At 35.6% G+C, this 16479-nt stretch overlaps 1 protein-coding gene and 2 long non-coding RNA genes across 4 annotated transcripts in view; 2 read left to right on the top strand and 1 right to left on the bottom strand.

Annotated features, from left to right (window-relative positions):
- The window catches only part of LOC114152078 (protocadherin-15-like), a 283395-nt gene that overhangs the window by 140928 nt on the left and 125988 nt on the right, over nt 1–16479 (bottom strand). For both annotated transcript variants that reach the window (XM_028029788.1, XM_028029789.1), the window contains exons 7-10: nt 16009–16169; nt 13825–13980; nt 1917–2036; nt 219–329 (exon numbers count right to left, since the gene is read on the bottom strand). In XM_028029788.1, the coding sequence (XP_027885589.1) occupies nt 219–329; nt 1917–2036; nt 13825–13980; nt 16009–16169 (548 nt within the window). The remainder of the gene's footprint in view (nt 1–218; nt 330–1916; nt 2037–13824; nt 13981–16008; nt 16170–16479) is intronic.
- LOC114152080 (uncharacterized) lies at nt 8389–9709 on the top strand. Its single transcript, XR_003597062.1, has 3 exons — nt 8389–8603; nt 9351–9420; nt 9535–9709. It is a non-coding gene; the product is annotated as an uncharacterized LOC114152080 (long non-coding RNA).
- LOC114152081 (uncharacterized) lies at nt 9845–10737 on the top strand. The gene is made up of 2 exons (XR_003597063.1): nt 9845–10010; nt 10673–10737. It is a non-coding gene; the product is annotated as an uncharacterized LOC114152081 (long non-coding RNA).

Below are 16479 nucleotides of genomic sequence, written 5' to 3'. Positions count from 1 at the left end.
AACATTAATATCAGAAATATAATAGTTTGCAAAGTCATATACATGGCAATGTTTATATACAATGTTTTTTTTCTCCAGATATTTTCTATAAAGGAAATACTGAGTAACAGCTTTTTTTTTAAATAATCTTTTTGTTTCATTAAAAGACATCTAAAAATATTTCAGCATGAAAACTCATGAAATTAACAACAAATTCAAATAAAGAAACAACCACTTACATTTGCCTGTATAATGACCAAGTATCGTGTTATCTCCTCGTAGTTGAGCCGTTCCCTTAGAACTACGGAGCCAAACAAAGTCAGGGGGATGTCAAAGGTTCTGTTGGCAGTCTGGAGAACATACAGACATGAGGCAAAAGCAAACTCAATGAGTCACACACAAAGTCTATTCTTAAGATTTAACTAAATAAAGACAAGCTAAGACATGTAATACACGTGGAAGATAGTTACACAAGTGTAACAGCAAGGCGTATTTTATGATTTCAATACGATGCAAATGAGTTGTTCAGCGGAAGAAGGAATAATTTATGTGGGTTCATAACCAGCAGAGCAAAAAGAGAAATATAACAACAATAAATCAAATGGAATCTTCAGTTAAAGCTGTGTCGATTGCATAGAGAAGCACAAATCTGATGTAGAATAAAAAGAGAGAATGGGCTTAAAATCTAATTTTGTGAATATGGTCATTAATACAGGGGGGGGGGGGGAATTAAAACAATAAATGCAGCTTCAATTGTATTCTGAATTCAAGTAAACGTTTTGCTTTCCTGGGTGAACAACTACTTCAAATATAATTATTTAGTATTTCATAACAACACACCAGATAAACTGCGGTAATATCAACTTTTTAAATCAGAACACATTAAGAAACCTAAAACACATTAATGCACACAACCACATCAAACTCATTCAGAACATTGTTTATGGTTTTTGGTAAAACGGACCACTAAACTCGGTTTTCCATAATCCACACCTATAAAGGGTTACAGGTACACTGGATTGTATTTAAACACTGAGCAGCACACTATAGGCAGTTCACTGGTCCATGGCAGAGTAAATAGCAACATTAAAACAAAAAAACAAAAGCAACAATGATGTAAACACATCTTGAGAGATTTATAGTATCCAGGAGGACATTACAGACATGAAGGACTTGGATGAACTATCAAAAACATTGCATTTTAAACAAAGTACAGTTATAATTTAAATATCTAGTGATATTAATGGAAAATACATTACAAGTTGGCCATGACGTGAAATTCAAATAGTTTGTTCACTGAGTCATTCTGTCATCACTCTAACCCTTTGACACGCTGCCCTGTCTTACTGGAAAAGACTTTGTTCCACACAGGATTACTCTGGGATTGATGTGTGTCTACAAGTACTTCTGGGATGTTTTGTGCTCTCTGAGACACTTGATACCCAATTTAGCTGCAGTGTTACTAGAAGCAATATCATTGACTGTGAAATTGTTCTGAAAGTATTTATTTGGCGTTACACATAGTTTAAAAAAACAACAAAAGCAATGACTTTAAGCTCTGTTCTCAGGTACGACAAACATTTTCACTTCTAAATCAATAAGAATGACAGCGTTATTTATATCCGCTGAAATAGAGTCATTAACATTTTGAGGCAGGGCTAACACATAATGCCACTGAGGCTTTTGTGAATAAAATATTCTTTTTGAATTTTCATTCAGCAAAATTTCCATTTCAATGACCGCAAATTACAAACATAAAAACTGAAACATTACAGCTTGTAAGACTACGTGAACTTTTGACCCTTTTAGTGAAACTGTTTTCCAGTCTTTGCTAACATGATTACATTTGTATGAAAATCAAATATTCTTAAACCAGCCAACAAAACATGTTTAGAATTTGATTGCATAGATGTTGACAGCAAAAGATCAGAACTCACCGGATCTTTTGGGTTGTACTGGATGGTGTACTCTATCTGCCCGTTGGGTCCGTCGTCAATGTCTGTTGCACCATTATTCCCAGAGAAACCAGAGAAGATCGTTGTTCCTACAGGGGTTAGCTGAAAAAAAAAAAAACAATAGCAGCAGTGTTTCCATATGATGTCAAAACTTTCAAATCACAGTGATTAAATCATTTCTGACAGTGTCATACAAACATCTATTGTTTTCATGTGGCACAGATGAAAGAAGAGCAAAATAAGATTCACCAGCATTTGGCCACAAGGGATGTTAATCCCCCACTGTTTTCTACAGAACAAAGAGAAAGTGCTTTGCATTTTTATTTTCATTACGCATAAATCGGACTTGAAAAGGAGGATCAGTTGGGAGTCATTTGTGTCTCTTTCAGTTGCACTTGAAATAAGTGAAACACAGGAAGTGTTCAAAATGTTCCTTCTATGCATAGCATCAGCAGTCTCTCACTAATGTGAACAAATGAAAGGTTTCACTGCCCCCCTCTGATAAAAGAGAACATTTGAGATCCAAATGTTTTACTGTGTCACTGTTAAAACTAATTACTGCTAAGATAAATGAAGTGCTGACAGAGGTCGCAGCTTATTAAATTGAGCCATTTCATGAAGTAGAATTATGAAAAATTAATGAACAAATAATTCAGCACAATTTAGAGAAAAATATGATGCTGGTTTGCTGTAAATACAGTCAACCTTGTTGTGAGTGAAGCTTTTAAGACTTTTAAATGTGTAAACACATTAACACCAAAATAATTGAGAAACAGGAGTGCATCCATGAACACAGAAATCCACTTTGGTACACAGTGAAAACTCGCAGGAGAGACTTATAACTGAGAGTTACTAATAATAAATGTCAACTTCAGGACACATTTTTAAAAAATAATAATGCATTGACTGATATATTTAAAAATAATTTTTTGTTGTTCATAGCTCATCTGTGAACTATCATCCATTGATTTAGGATGACCTAAGCATGTAGCATGATAAATGAACAGCCACAGTAAAAAGGATGTTTGCACAACCAGCACTCGCTAAACACAAGTATCGATGACCGTAAACAAAAAGGCAGGTTTATTCAGGCTCTCATTGTAAATTTCAATCTATACTTTTCTTCACCTTGAAGTGTTGACTATCACAAGCAGTTTGTTTGTTCTGTTAAATAATTTAGTCACAACAGGAGAGAATACTGAGAGTGAAATTCTGCTTTTTGCAGCTTTCTCAAATGCAAACCTATGAGTGTACATATTCAATGGTCCATTTAGTTTACACTGACAGCTGATTTTAAGCATCTTCAAAGAGTACGAATAGTTTGATCTATTAGTATTGTTTGTCAAATTTTGAAGTTTTGTATTGTAAAATGAATTTTTAAATGTCTTAATGGTAACGTGTTGAGTGGAATGCTGAAACTTCTTAATGTCCTTACCTAACCCACTATAGCTTGTATATGTTGGACATAAAAAGATTTAGACAGTAGCTAAATAGCTAGTGCATATGTTTTAAAGAAAAATAAATAAACATATGACTGGGAACACAAAATAGCTGAACACATGCCTACGGCCAACAATGGGGGATGCGTAAGAGGAAGATAACTCAGCCTCACACACGACACCGAATAGAGTTTGGCTAAATAGAAAGTAAAGAAGAGAATGACACCAAGGATACTGGAAATTATTTTTTTACGTTTTTGGAAACAGACCAGGAGTAATTAGCAGGATGTTTTTGCTCTCCTCGGGACACGTGGTAGGGTGCATGAAACACCAAACAGCGAAACTGAACAAAGTGAGCAGCAAACTCCAGGCGACTCAAACTGTATTTTGTAATTAGTGTTAATTTGGGTTAATATGTGAGATAAGGTTAAAAATTGTCAGCTTTTAATAAGAAAAAATAATGTTTTGTGGTATATTTTTGTATTTTTTAATTTATTATGTTTTATTGACACATGCTATTGTAACTAGACTGCATCGCTGTCTGCCATGGTAGAACTTAAATCATGCTCCAAAACTATAGCTAGAAATCTAACAGCAAAGGGTTAAAAATCATCATTGTCCTTTATTGTTCATAAAAAAGAATTGAATGAAGTGATTTTAAGCACAATTCCTGGAAATTAGCCATTAGCCAGTCAGTTAGGCACACAACACTGCCTTTTCCTGTCAGAGCAGCTCTGAGTCAACTCAAGTCTTTGTCCGTTCTACTTAATGTTTGTTTCAAAGGATAACAGGATGGATTCTTCATGCCTGCAAGTATGCTCACAGCTCGACTGCTTAACGTGCAAGTGAGGCACATCTCTGAGCTAAAGCAGAAATCAACATTAGAAGCAGAGCTGTGCTGCTTCGGCATCAGAAATTGTTACAGAACCAGATTGTTTTGTGCATATTAACATTATTCTTTTTATGTTCCCACAAAACACAGCTAGACAGCTTTTTGGGCATATTTTCAGCAAAAATAAATCATTATACAAAGAAACACATGTATTTTTGAGAATGGTAGTGCAAAAAATGCCAACCCCTCAAGACTTTTTACTGTGCTAGGAACCTTTGTCCAAACTCATCAACATTTAGGACATCCATTCACTTTATTTTTATTTTTTCCAGTTCAGCACTATTTAAAGACATTTAAACTCAGAGAACACTTGGCTGTACAGATATGCACCCTTAAATATGTTCTGCAATTAAAAACAATATTCCAGCAGTGCAGATGGTATTGAGGTGAACTGATATATGTGTTGCGAGGGTCTTTTCTACTTTTTTGGTGGGAAGAGTGGGGAAGATTACCTTAGTTATCCTTTCATTCCCATGGCCTATATCTGCATAAAGACCTGGAAATGTTTCTTCTCGTATTCTCAGATCAGGAGGAAATTTACTGCTACATATGCTTTTGCATACAGGGATTTGGTTGGCCTCTGGTTGGACATAAAGATACAGTCTCCAAAATGTCTGTTGTGAATTCATATTTTGTCTAGTGTATTTCTGTGTTGACACCAGATGCCAAAACAGATTTCTGTATGTGCAAACATTTGTGACAATATATTTCTATCCGATTCAGATTTGTAGAGCCTAATCACAACAAAGTTGATCTCAGGTCATAAATTTAAAAGAGATTTATTTCAAATGAAATTACATTCATCTTCTTTCTTTCAGTCGAATCAATGACTGACATTCAGCTTTATAACTACTGACATTCAGCTTTATAACTACTGACATTCAGCTTTATCACTAGTAAAACCACCAGCTAAATGCTTGAATTATTTAATTCTAGTTAGCATGCATGTCTCTATCGATTGCAGAACAAACTTTACTTCCAAAATGAATGCTTGAGAGAAACACAGACTATCTGGAAATGATTTGGTAGGAAAATTTGTACGTCATCAACTTATATAAGAGATTTTGGGCATGTAGACGGCATTTATTTTAAAAAATATTTCACTAGGTTCAATTGTCACAGACAAATCTATCAAGGTATCCAGATTATCTAAATAGACATCAGTTGTGGCAACATTTAATAGTAACTAAAGCAGCTTTCACATGTTTCTTCATTCTGCCTGATGCTGGAGGTCATGGGTTACACAGATTTCAGTATGAGAAAATGAAGCAGATTTCATTACATATATTGTTCAATAAGCTGTTTTTAGTATGTCTGTCACTTTTGATGTCCCCATGCTTTTTGTGTTTCTTGGAATCAACAATGCTATATTCAGTGTACAAATTACATCCAAACAGATTAAGCTGAACATCTGCTTTGATGATCAAAACAGATGTTCAGATTGATTCTTTTCCTATATTAAAGGATTAAAACAATTTAGAGCTTTAGACGACCATCAGAAGGCTAACTTGGTTCTGCTTTTTACTTCTATCTTCAAAACAAGATGTACGTTTTTGAAATATTTTCAACCAGCTGGACGATTTTGATGATTGGTAGACATCTTACAATAAAAGTAACTACTACAGTTACTGTTAAATCAATAGTATTAACCATAGTAGTGCTAATCTAAAGATGCCAAACTGTTTAAAAATGATACCATCATATATTCTTGGCAGTTTCACAAAGAGACTAAACTACTGAGCTGTATGGTGGGAAAGCTCCTCTCAGGACTCAGAGGAGCTTTCCCACCAAAAGTACTTTACTTTTAATTAGTTAATGTAAGAAATCCTTATTAAATTAACAGTTATTGGGGCGTGCCGTGGTGGCGTAGCGGTTAGCGCGACCCGTATTTGGAGGCCTTGAGTCCTCGACGCGGCCGTCGCGGGTTCGACTCCTGGACCCGACGACATTTGCCGCATGCCTTCCCCCCTCTCCTTCCCCGTTTCCTGTCAGCCTACTATCATATAAGGGACACTAGAGCCCACAAAAAGACCCACTGGAGGGGTAAAAAAAAAAAATTAATTAATTAACAGTTATTGAGTGATTTTAGTAAAAAAAAAAAAAAATGTTTAGAAAACTAGCTATCTTTTTAGGAAAAGCAAAAATATTAGTAGGTAGTAGGGGTTCATCATATTGAAATAAAAGAATGATTTGGAACATTTCTACTGAACATTTATGTGTATTCATATATTTTACTTTTACAGAACATGTTAACCAGGAAAAAAAAAAGGCTCTAGATTGTTAAGTTATCTCTTCTACCTGATTTAAAAGTGATTCTTGTAGCATCACTTTGCAGCCTTTACATAATGAAGCAACTTTAAATCCTGGTTCCACTGCCTTCTTATGACATTAACCACCAGGATAAGATAAGAAGGAAGCCTTTCAGATTAAACTTAAACTGTGTCCTCGAGATTGTTGCAAAATGAACTGAATTTATTTTGCGCTTTCCTAATCATAGGAACTACACTGTTATCCTTTGCTGTATTTTCTACAGTTAAATACCACAAAATGCCCAGTAAAACTACCATAAGACATCTTTACAAGTAGTTACTGTAATTTGCAATGCATTATGGGTATAGTACATAGTATTACAGTAACTTACTGTATGTTTTGAATTTGCAGTAATTTACTGTTTACACATTACAGTAGTGGTACTGTACTTATAATATACAGTAAGAATTATATTTGATTTCTAACGGTCATCATACACTGTTAGCCTTTGCTGTATTTTTTACAGTTAAATACCACAAAATGCCCAGTAAAACTACCATAAATAGGGTGACCATATTTTCAGTTGGGAAAACCAGGACACGTTGTAGCGAGGAGGTGGGAGGGGGGGGGGGGGGTCTGAAAGCCGGGAAACTCTTTTGTAAATAGTAGGTAAACATACATTTGCGCTTTCGTACGTTGTTGGCGTACTGACAGCCACGCTATCTATCTTCTGATTAAGAATAGGGCTGCCCGCACTGTCGCGGCTCAGGGATTACGTCACACGCAGCGCCGTGCGCAGTGCCCTAGTGCCTGTAAATATAATGGTCCAATGAAGGTAATTTAAAAAACAGGACATTTCCTCACTTTCTAAAGAAAACCCGGGACACCCGGGACAGGACGTGAAATACGACATGTCCCGGGAAATACGGACGTTTGGTCACCCTACCATAAGACATCTTTACAAGTAGTTACTGTAGTTTGCATTGCTATTACAGTAATTTACTGTATGTTTTGAAGTTGCAGTAATTTACTGCTTACACATTACAGTAGTGGTTCTGTACTTATAATATACAGTAAGAATTATATTTGATTTCCAACGGTCATCATAGCTGCTTCATCGTGGTTCCCTGTTTCTGTATTTTTACTCCTTTAGTGGTTAACATATTTTTAAGGCAGAAAGAGAGAATGTACTTTTGTTTTTTTCACATCCTAGCTAACATTAACATGCAGTTTATCTAGCTACGTCATCAAGCGTGGCTTCGCTTCCAACTGTTTTCTGATGACGTTTGTTATAAACTCCGAAGCTTTTTCTCTCCAAGTGCAAGTGCAGCTCTGTCTCCGTGCTGTGGGCTCATACTGCTTCAGCTCTTCAAGACAGGTAAAAAAACACTTCTTAGAAAACTTTTTGAAGCCAAAGCCTAGTCTGGAAATGTACGTTTTAGATGAAGTTAACGTAGCTTATAGCATCATGCTATAATGCTATAACTTAGCATTATAGCATGAGCTGGTTTGTGCTGGTTAGCCTGGTAAAATAACGTTACCTTTACGTTACTAACTCTGGTGTTTTATATAACTGGCATATTGCAACCTTATAGGTTACGTATCTGTAAATGAGGTGAAAGATAGGAAAATATGATGTTCTTATTTTTTGAGCTGGTTCTGAATTAATGTTAGCTAAGGTGCTAATTTTACCGTTGAAGGTTTTAGCTTGACTTTTACCGCTTAATCTTCCTCGGGCGGCTTTGGGTTGAGATGAGCTCAGTGCTGAGTGTCTGTTAGCATTATTGTTACATCCTTTGTCGAACAATATAACCTTAACTGATAATTGATCCCCCCCCCTTCTCTCTCTTTTTTTTTTTTTTTACATCTAATGACTGTTCATTTGTTTAAACCATGACCTTGCAAATGTTAAAAGTGCAGATTAGCTACGTAGGTCAGCAAGGATGAATTTCTAACTTTGTTCTTTTTTTTCTTTTCTTCAGATGACCTTTTTTTTTCACTCCCAAGCTTTTTCCCTCCAAGTGGCTGTGCAGTTCTGTCCTGTTGACTGCTAACATAGCTTCATCTCTTCAAAAGACAAGACAACAGGTAAAAAGACAGCTCTTCAAACATATTTGAAGCCACAAAATAGTCTGGAAATGTAGAGGAGCAGCTAACCTAATCTATAACTTTGAGCTTGCTACAGCTGGTTAGCCTGCTAAAGTACCATTACATCTCCAACATAGTGTATAAGAGTCTGTAAATGAGGACAAAGGTGAAAAACATTAAAGTGGTTTCTGTTATTTTTTGAGTTGGTTCAGCCACAGTGGCAGGTGGACAAAAAAGTTCATTTCCAACCCTGGTTACATATAAGGACTGTTCACATGTTTAAACCATGCTCCTGTAAATTTAAAGTTAAGTCAGTACTAACAGGTGCGACTATGTACAGGTGTAAATTCTGCAGCATTTGTACTTCAGAATTTACAGAATTTTGTAGTCATGTGAAGAAACATCAACACACAGCTAATTATCGGTTTGCATGTGGAATAGAGCAATGTCCTGCTTCCTTCAGAACATTTTCTGCATTCAGGTCCCACATGCACAGGAGTCACCGCCATTGCAGAAGTCAGACTGAACACTTGTGGAATGTAATGCTTTAAAAAATGCATTTAGCCCCACAAACTGTCATTCACATCTGCTGTTTCAGAGTGGTAGCAGGATGTAGGGGTAAAATCTAGTCTAGTCTCCGGGATGAGGTTCTCAAAAACCTGTTGTAATCTGGGTGAACTGGCCCTTTAAATATAAATTACTACCAGTAATTCATATTTAAGAGAGTATTCCTTTTATGTTTTAAAGGTATCTTCCACCAAGATGTCTGTTGAAATGGAAATGACCTTACCCACTACACCAAGGGTAATCATGCTTGGTAAGAGGAATATTTTCTATCACTATAATTTTTTCGTAGCAATGTATGTAATTGTTATGGTAGTCTGTACTTTTACTCACTAGCGTTAGCCTGACAAGGGTTTGTCTATTTTAGGAAATAGCTTGATGTCTGCAACCCGGTGGATGGTCAGTATGGAGGAGAAGATATTTTTCAAGCCTGAGCAACTACATGACTTTGCCAGTGTCCTTGCTGTCTTTTCTGGGTCATATTATGTCTTCAATCTGGAGTATCAGGAGTCAGCATCCACCACGCTGGAGATGATACAATGGCAAGTACTCTACACCAAGCCATTTATGACTTAAATTTAATGACAGTTTGACTGATGATGAAGAACCATAGCTGATTGCTGTATTGTACGTCTTCATTAAAAAATACAATTAATATATTTTATTTCTGTTAAAAGATTCTTTGTGAGGATCAATCCAGATGTTGGTACCAAATGCACAGCCAAAGTCGGTACAAGCCGCAAGACGGGAAGTCTTGTCAAGAGGAAAGTAGTCAGTGTCAACTTCCAGATCACCACCTTCTTCCAACAACTTGCTGAATTTGAATGGAAGACTTCCAACTAGGTAAGTATTTTACCAAATGTAAATGTTTATTATTTTGTTGTCTTTTCCTTCTATCTTGCATGCTCTGACTTTACTTTAGCCTTTTTAATCTGATTTTAATGATTATTTATAAATGCCATGTGATTCCTACACAATAGCCCTTTAGAGTAGCCTGCATCTTTTCTGTGTCCGTGGTAAAAAGTGGATGTCGCTGCATCTCTTAATAAATCACAGAAATGTATAAGTGTGTAGTTGTTTAAGTGTGGTGTATTTTTATACTATGCAGTTTTCAGTTTATTAGGCACACCTTTGCAGTAATCCGTCAGCACCAACAAAATGACAAAAAAGATTGTTGTACTTCATCGTCCCCTTGGGGACATTTGTAGTACGCAATCTTTTGAATTACTGAAGACTGACTGACTAACTGCTTTTGCCATAAACAATCCAAAAACCTGAAGTGAAGCCAGTCCTGCTCATTCTTTATGCAACTTCTATTATCACTTCAGTCCAATTGATTTTTTTTTAAAACAAATTATCAACTTAATGCTGCTTTATGACAAAGATTTTATGCATTTGAACATTGTCACTTCAGCTTAATTTGTCAACTTCCTGTCGATTTGAAAATGTAGATAACCTCCTGACCATCTCATGACCTCCCACATTGTCTGTCTTATTCTTTACAGTTCAGCTTCCACAAGATGGATCCCACTGATTTTGTTTGACGAATGGAATAAAAGTTCTTCTGATGTAGGAAATGTGTTCTATGGTTTTGTTGTTTTATAGCACATTATATTGTATTGTGACATTGTTTTTTATGACATTGCGAATATGTAAATGGATTTTATTTCTACAAATCTGCTGAAAATAAATACCTGTTATTCACAGTACTTGGACTAAAATTTCTTTTATGAAATTTTTTGGTTTATGGTAAAATATTCTTATCTTAAAGAAATGTAAACTTTAATTTACAGTAAAACTGACATTATGTTGTGAAACAAGTTTACAGTAGACCAGCTTTACTATAAAATACAATTACTGTATTATACTATAAACTACATTTACAGTAATGCAGTTATAACTGTAAAGCACACTCACAGTAAAAATTAACTGTGAAATATCATAACAGTAAAGGTACTGTAGAATGGTAATTACAGTAACTTACTGGCAACAGTGTTGCCAGTAAGGGTACTGTTGCCTTACTGGCAACAGTGTTGCCAGTAAGAGTACTGTAGAATGGTAATTACAATGTACTCAAAGTACTTTACGCTGAGGCCACTTTGACCCATTCGCACACATGTATACAAGTTCACAGATTGGTGGATAACTTGGGGTTAAGTACCGAGCCCAGGGGAATAACAATAAAGAACATACATTGCAATTAATTGTGATTTAAAGGTAAATGGAATCCAGGTGTGTTTAGTTTTCTTCTTAGATTTAGATGATATTGTCAGGATTCTGGCTTGTGAAGGTTGTGTGTGAGTGTTTGTGAGACTTCCCTCCTGACCAGGAGGTCTCTGCTGGAGGGCGTGGCAAACCTGTTGGGGCCGTTACACCCGACTCCAATTATATAATCACCTGCTGGGGTTCCGATCATCAGTCATTTCTGGCTAGAAACAAGCTTCAGTCTGTTTTTCGCTCATCAGGAACAGATTTATCCATTTACCTTCCTTTGAGACCCGTTTTCCCTTCTCTTCGCCTTGCTGGTTTAACCTCCTAACAGGTTTCCAGGCCAGGCTTGAGTCCAGATTGATCATGCACAACAGCCCCACTGACCTCAAGCTATTAATCAGTATGAATAATTAAATTGGAAACTGGGTGCAGCTGTCTGGTACAGTGCTAAACTGGTACAAAATTTAATTGGCAGAATAGAACCACTTAGTGACATTTGGCAATCATAAGTCTGAGTAAATAAACAGTAAATGACTAACTAAAAAATAAAAATCTCAGCCCACTTTTATTGGTTATCTAAGTTAACCCTTTCACTCGTATTATAGTTTTATAACATTATATCCATGTTATTGATATGGTATGTGTTTGTTTCACTATATTACCAGATTTCTTACCAGCTTTAACTTGTCTAAAATTAGATTGCCTTATCAAAAATAAAAGAAACGTTTGTGATAAAATATGACAAAATGATTGTTACATTTACATTCAATTCTGGTACACCTGAGCTAAGAAACTAGCTGGATAAAAATTAGCTTAGATTTAATTTTATTATGCAGTTTTAGTTCTGGCAGTAGTGAAAGTGAAACAAACAAAGCTATGACTGTCGGACTAATTCAACCACTCACTGAGTCAAAAATAAGTAAGTGCTCCGGTTATTACATTACTGCTAATATTTAAATCAAAGTAGCCACTTTTGGAAAATTATTGCTATCAAAATGTCTGAAATGACCTGGGCTAAACACAGGAACAATTATTCTGACCATGCAGCTCCTAAATTGGAGGAAATAATTTTAAAAACAGTAATAGGAATTTTCGGAAGCGTATGATGGGGTGTGGGCGGAGAGAAGAAATAATAGCCCTCAAAATCATTTTCAAAAAAGGTGGAGAGGTTAGTAAAAGGGCAACACTGAGAAGGCAGGAGTGATGAGGGAGGATGCATAGCAGGGAGAGGAATGCTGCAAAAGGAGCAGAGAATGTGGGAAAAAAATGGAGGGAACAGATTGAGTTTGACAGGCGGAGGAAGACTGTATAACGATATATTTGCCTTAGTCCGCCTAGGATCGTGCTGGCAGCAACCTACATGCATCCACGTCCAGTTTAACTTTACACTTCCTCTTGCTGAATTCCTCTTCCCATGACGCTAGAGGACAAACTGTCATGTTGAAGATTATTCTGAAAGCCACAGAAAAAAACAATTTCTTTCCATCTGTCTAAAACCTTTCTATTCTCCGTCAAGTAGTGCAAACAAAGAAAAAAGAGGAAAGAAAAGCAAACTGGGTGCTTTTTTGTGCTTAAAATGTGTTGCAGCGAAATCATGTAATTTCTTTAATATTGACTCAAAAACTTTGGAGGAAATTGACAAAAAAAGTTTGGTATAGAAAGTCAAAGACCAAACCAAAAGCCAGCATTTCCTACCACTGATTTCTTTCATTTCAAAATGTTATAAATATTGGTCTTAAAGGAAGATGGAATTAGGAATTAGAAGGAATTAAACATTTTGTCTAATTTTGTGTTATAGGTGGATTTTACATTATAAGTCAACGAGTAGTGTATAATAGTAATAAGTAAAGAAATTATACTTTTTTTTCCTTGTAAAAGTAGGAAATTACTCATTTATACAGGTCTCTTTAATGTCTATATGTGACATCTATTATGAACAATTACTTTTAGCTAAAAAACCTGCATACAAAACAATGGTTGCTTTGTTTGCAACATGTAACATTGTTTATTGTGCTGTTGTTTATTCTTTATTGTGTGAAATAAATTTGAATTGAAAAAAACATGAAAAGAGGACAACACATCTGCAAGCCCACTTTTCAGAAAGTGACTTTGTGTATTATATAGATTCATTAAATAGAGTGAAGTATTTCCACCCTTCATTTATTGTAATTTTAATGAGTATTTTCTTATTGAAAACAAAAACCTAAAATTGAGTATCTCTGAAAAAATTTCATGGGACAAAAAACTTTATATTTGTTGTGATCTACAAATTTATTTGGAAAACTGCTGACTTGACAGATGAATGTTGAAGAGGTGATGGAAAATACACTTTGAGGTCCCTTGTTTTGAAGAGTCTTCTGCGTTTTCTCCAAGCTAAATTTAAATAATCTACATATGAGAAATATAAAAGTCATCTGTGTGTGCAAAACCTGCAAACGAGTTTTACCTCACTGATGGCGACATAGTATCGAGGCTGCTGGAAATGTGGAGCGTTGTCATTGCGGTCTCGGACAACAATGCGGACCTCGTGTAAAATCACTGTTCCAATCAGCTCGTTGGTGCACTGAACCTGAACCACGATGGAGTGAATAAACGACGGTGGCTGAAAGGGAGAAGGAGAAATATAGATAACACACTGTTGCAAAGTGGAGAATCAAAATTATTTGCCAAGAAGTTTCTCATTTGTGCCAAGTCACAGTCACACTTTCATACAGCTGATAAATATAAGGGAGAAGCAGCAGAAGATTGGATGTCTTCTCAGAGAAGATGGAGCTAAAGGTTTGAGTTTATCAGAATGGAAAATGGTTGTTAGTAAGACAGCCATAAAAATGCATTTCAAAATTTCTCTTTATAGGATAAACAGTAAATGTACTGGTGCCAATTTACTGTGAAATTGCTGGAGGCTGAATAGTTGGAATGATTTCAATTTGTGTCACTGCCACAAAGATCAACTGTAGACAAAACGTTTTCAGACCCTTTAAGTTTTTTCTCTATACCTTCCATATTTGAGCTACTGTATGTTCACTTCTCCTTCGGTCAACCAACAACAATCTATTGTTTGTACATTTTACAAAAAAGTTAAAAAAAAAGAGTTAAAGTTCTTTTTCAATAGCAAGGTTTCATTTGAAAAGTATTTTTTTCTGAATTAGTCTCAAGTTATATGAAAAGCAGCATATTTAAGTAATTTCTCTAACAGAAGAACAGGCCAAAAATAAAGTAAAACTATCACTTGTTTCACAGGATTTAAAACCTTTCAGAACTTAAAGAGAACATGTCGGCAAATTGGAGGTTTAAGGAGATGAGGCTAACAAACTAAAAAGGTTCTGGACTAATTTCCTTGTGAGATGAGTCAAAACTACAAAACAGTGTGCAAAGCTGCATATTTTTAAAGTTATGTTAGCTTTGCAGCTACAGTGGGTGGAAATCTTTCCAGTTACAAACTGACCATAAATTGCTTAACTTCATTTTGATACTTAATCAAGTAGGTGACAAAGTGGAAATTTTACTGGCATGAGAACAATCACATAGTTAGATATTTTTATTATGCCTGAAATGACTAAAACTACTTATTAATAACTAGGAAATGTCTACTTATATAAGTGAAGCACTAGTTAACTTCTTGCTGCTGTGGTTGTTACAGAATTAGACACATATGTGAAATATCTCTTTGAAATAACATGACCAAAAACATAACTGACCAAGCACTAATTTCTTCCCTTAATGTTTCTTCAATGTTGGTAAAAATTCTGACTTTGCTACTATGCATATATTCCGTTGAATGTAGAATATAACTAAACATGTTTACCAAGATTTTGCCTTTAAACATGTTGCTACCAGATAGTTCATATCTGGTGGCAGCATGTTGTGCAGATATTACCGCCTCCAAGTAATCTCTGTCCTTCACAACGACACATCTGCTTTTGACAATGGATACTATGATCCCATATTTCTGAAAAAAAAAAAAAAACTGCTTAGGCAGCAATTCCACTCTGCAATTTTTTTATCTTTTCTTTGTTATACAGTGGGATTAGAATCTTGGCTCTTGAAGGAGCAATTAAAAAAAGTAATTTTCAAAATTTTATCATGCTTTTTTAAATTATTTCCGAATGCTTTTTGCTATATGTTTTGGGTCGTGTTTTTTGAAAGCCATCTGAGATTTAGAGTTTTGCCTGTATATTCACTCATGGGTGCATTGGTGGTCTTGAAACTTCACTAAGCAATGCACAGATTATCGGTTCCCTGTGTCAGATGAAGTAAAGCAGCTCCAAAACAAAGCCGCAGAAGCTATGGTGTTATTTTCTTCGACAGCCTAAGATTAGAATTCCCCTCTTGTATTGGATGTGTTACTGCTCTTGCTTCAAACTCTGCTCTTGCACTCAAAAAGTTTTGCCTGATTATAAATATGCTCTAACCCCTCAAAAAAAGATTTTTTTAAAAAGAGCAGAAGCCATTTTTTACCAGGTGCATCCAATCTGCAGAAGAAAATTGAGGGTTCAGAGCATGCAAAATCTCCAATATTTGAACCCCAGAAAACACTGGTTTGAAAACATTCTGTCAACAAAAACCTGTGAAAAAAATTGGTTAAACTGAATAAAATAAGAAAACAGCAGCCACATAGGCACTTTCTTACATCTCTATCAAGAACTCGTCCAGTGCTGTTCAGGTAAAGAGACTGCCTGGCAGGATCAAGAATCACCCAGTAGTCGTGGTTGTCTCTTAGAGACAAAGAGATTGTACGATGTGGACCCTCTGCCACACCATTGATCTGCATGTTCTCCACCAACAATGTTCCTGAAACACAAAAAACATATATAAATGTTTTTAGTCCTCAAACAAGCTTAGAATTTGAAGAAATCTAGATGATTTTTTAAATGGCAAAAAAGATCATAGATTTGAGAAAACAAAACTTAAACATCTTCAGCTCGTTTTCTTCTTGATTTATCTCACATATATTATTTCTTCTTAGCTCATGGGAAGTTGGATAGAGCTATACACAATGTTGGTAGAAAATCTGTTTGAGAGAAGGTTAGAGGTTCACTTTCCAGCATGAAACTAAACATATAGCCAGAACTACAATTGACTGGTTTGTATCAAAGCATAT

The sequence above is a fragment of the Xiphophorus couchianus genome, chromosome 10 (genome assembly GCF_001444195.1).
Source record: "Xiphophorus couchianus chromosome 10, X_couchianus-1.0, whole genome shotgun sequence".
NCBI classification, from domain to species: Eukaryota; Metazoa; Chordata; class Actinopteri; order Cyprinodontiformes; family Poeciliidae; genus Xiphophorus; species Xiphophorus couchianus.
Note: the sequence above shows the minus strand (reverse complement) of the source record. Positions and strands in the feature narration are given on the sequence as shown.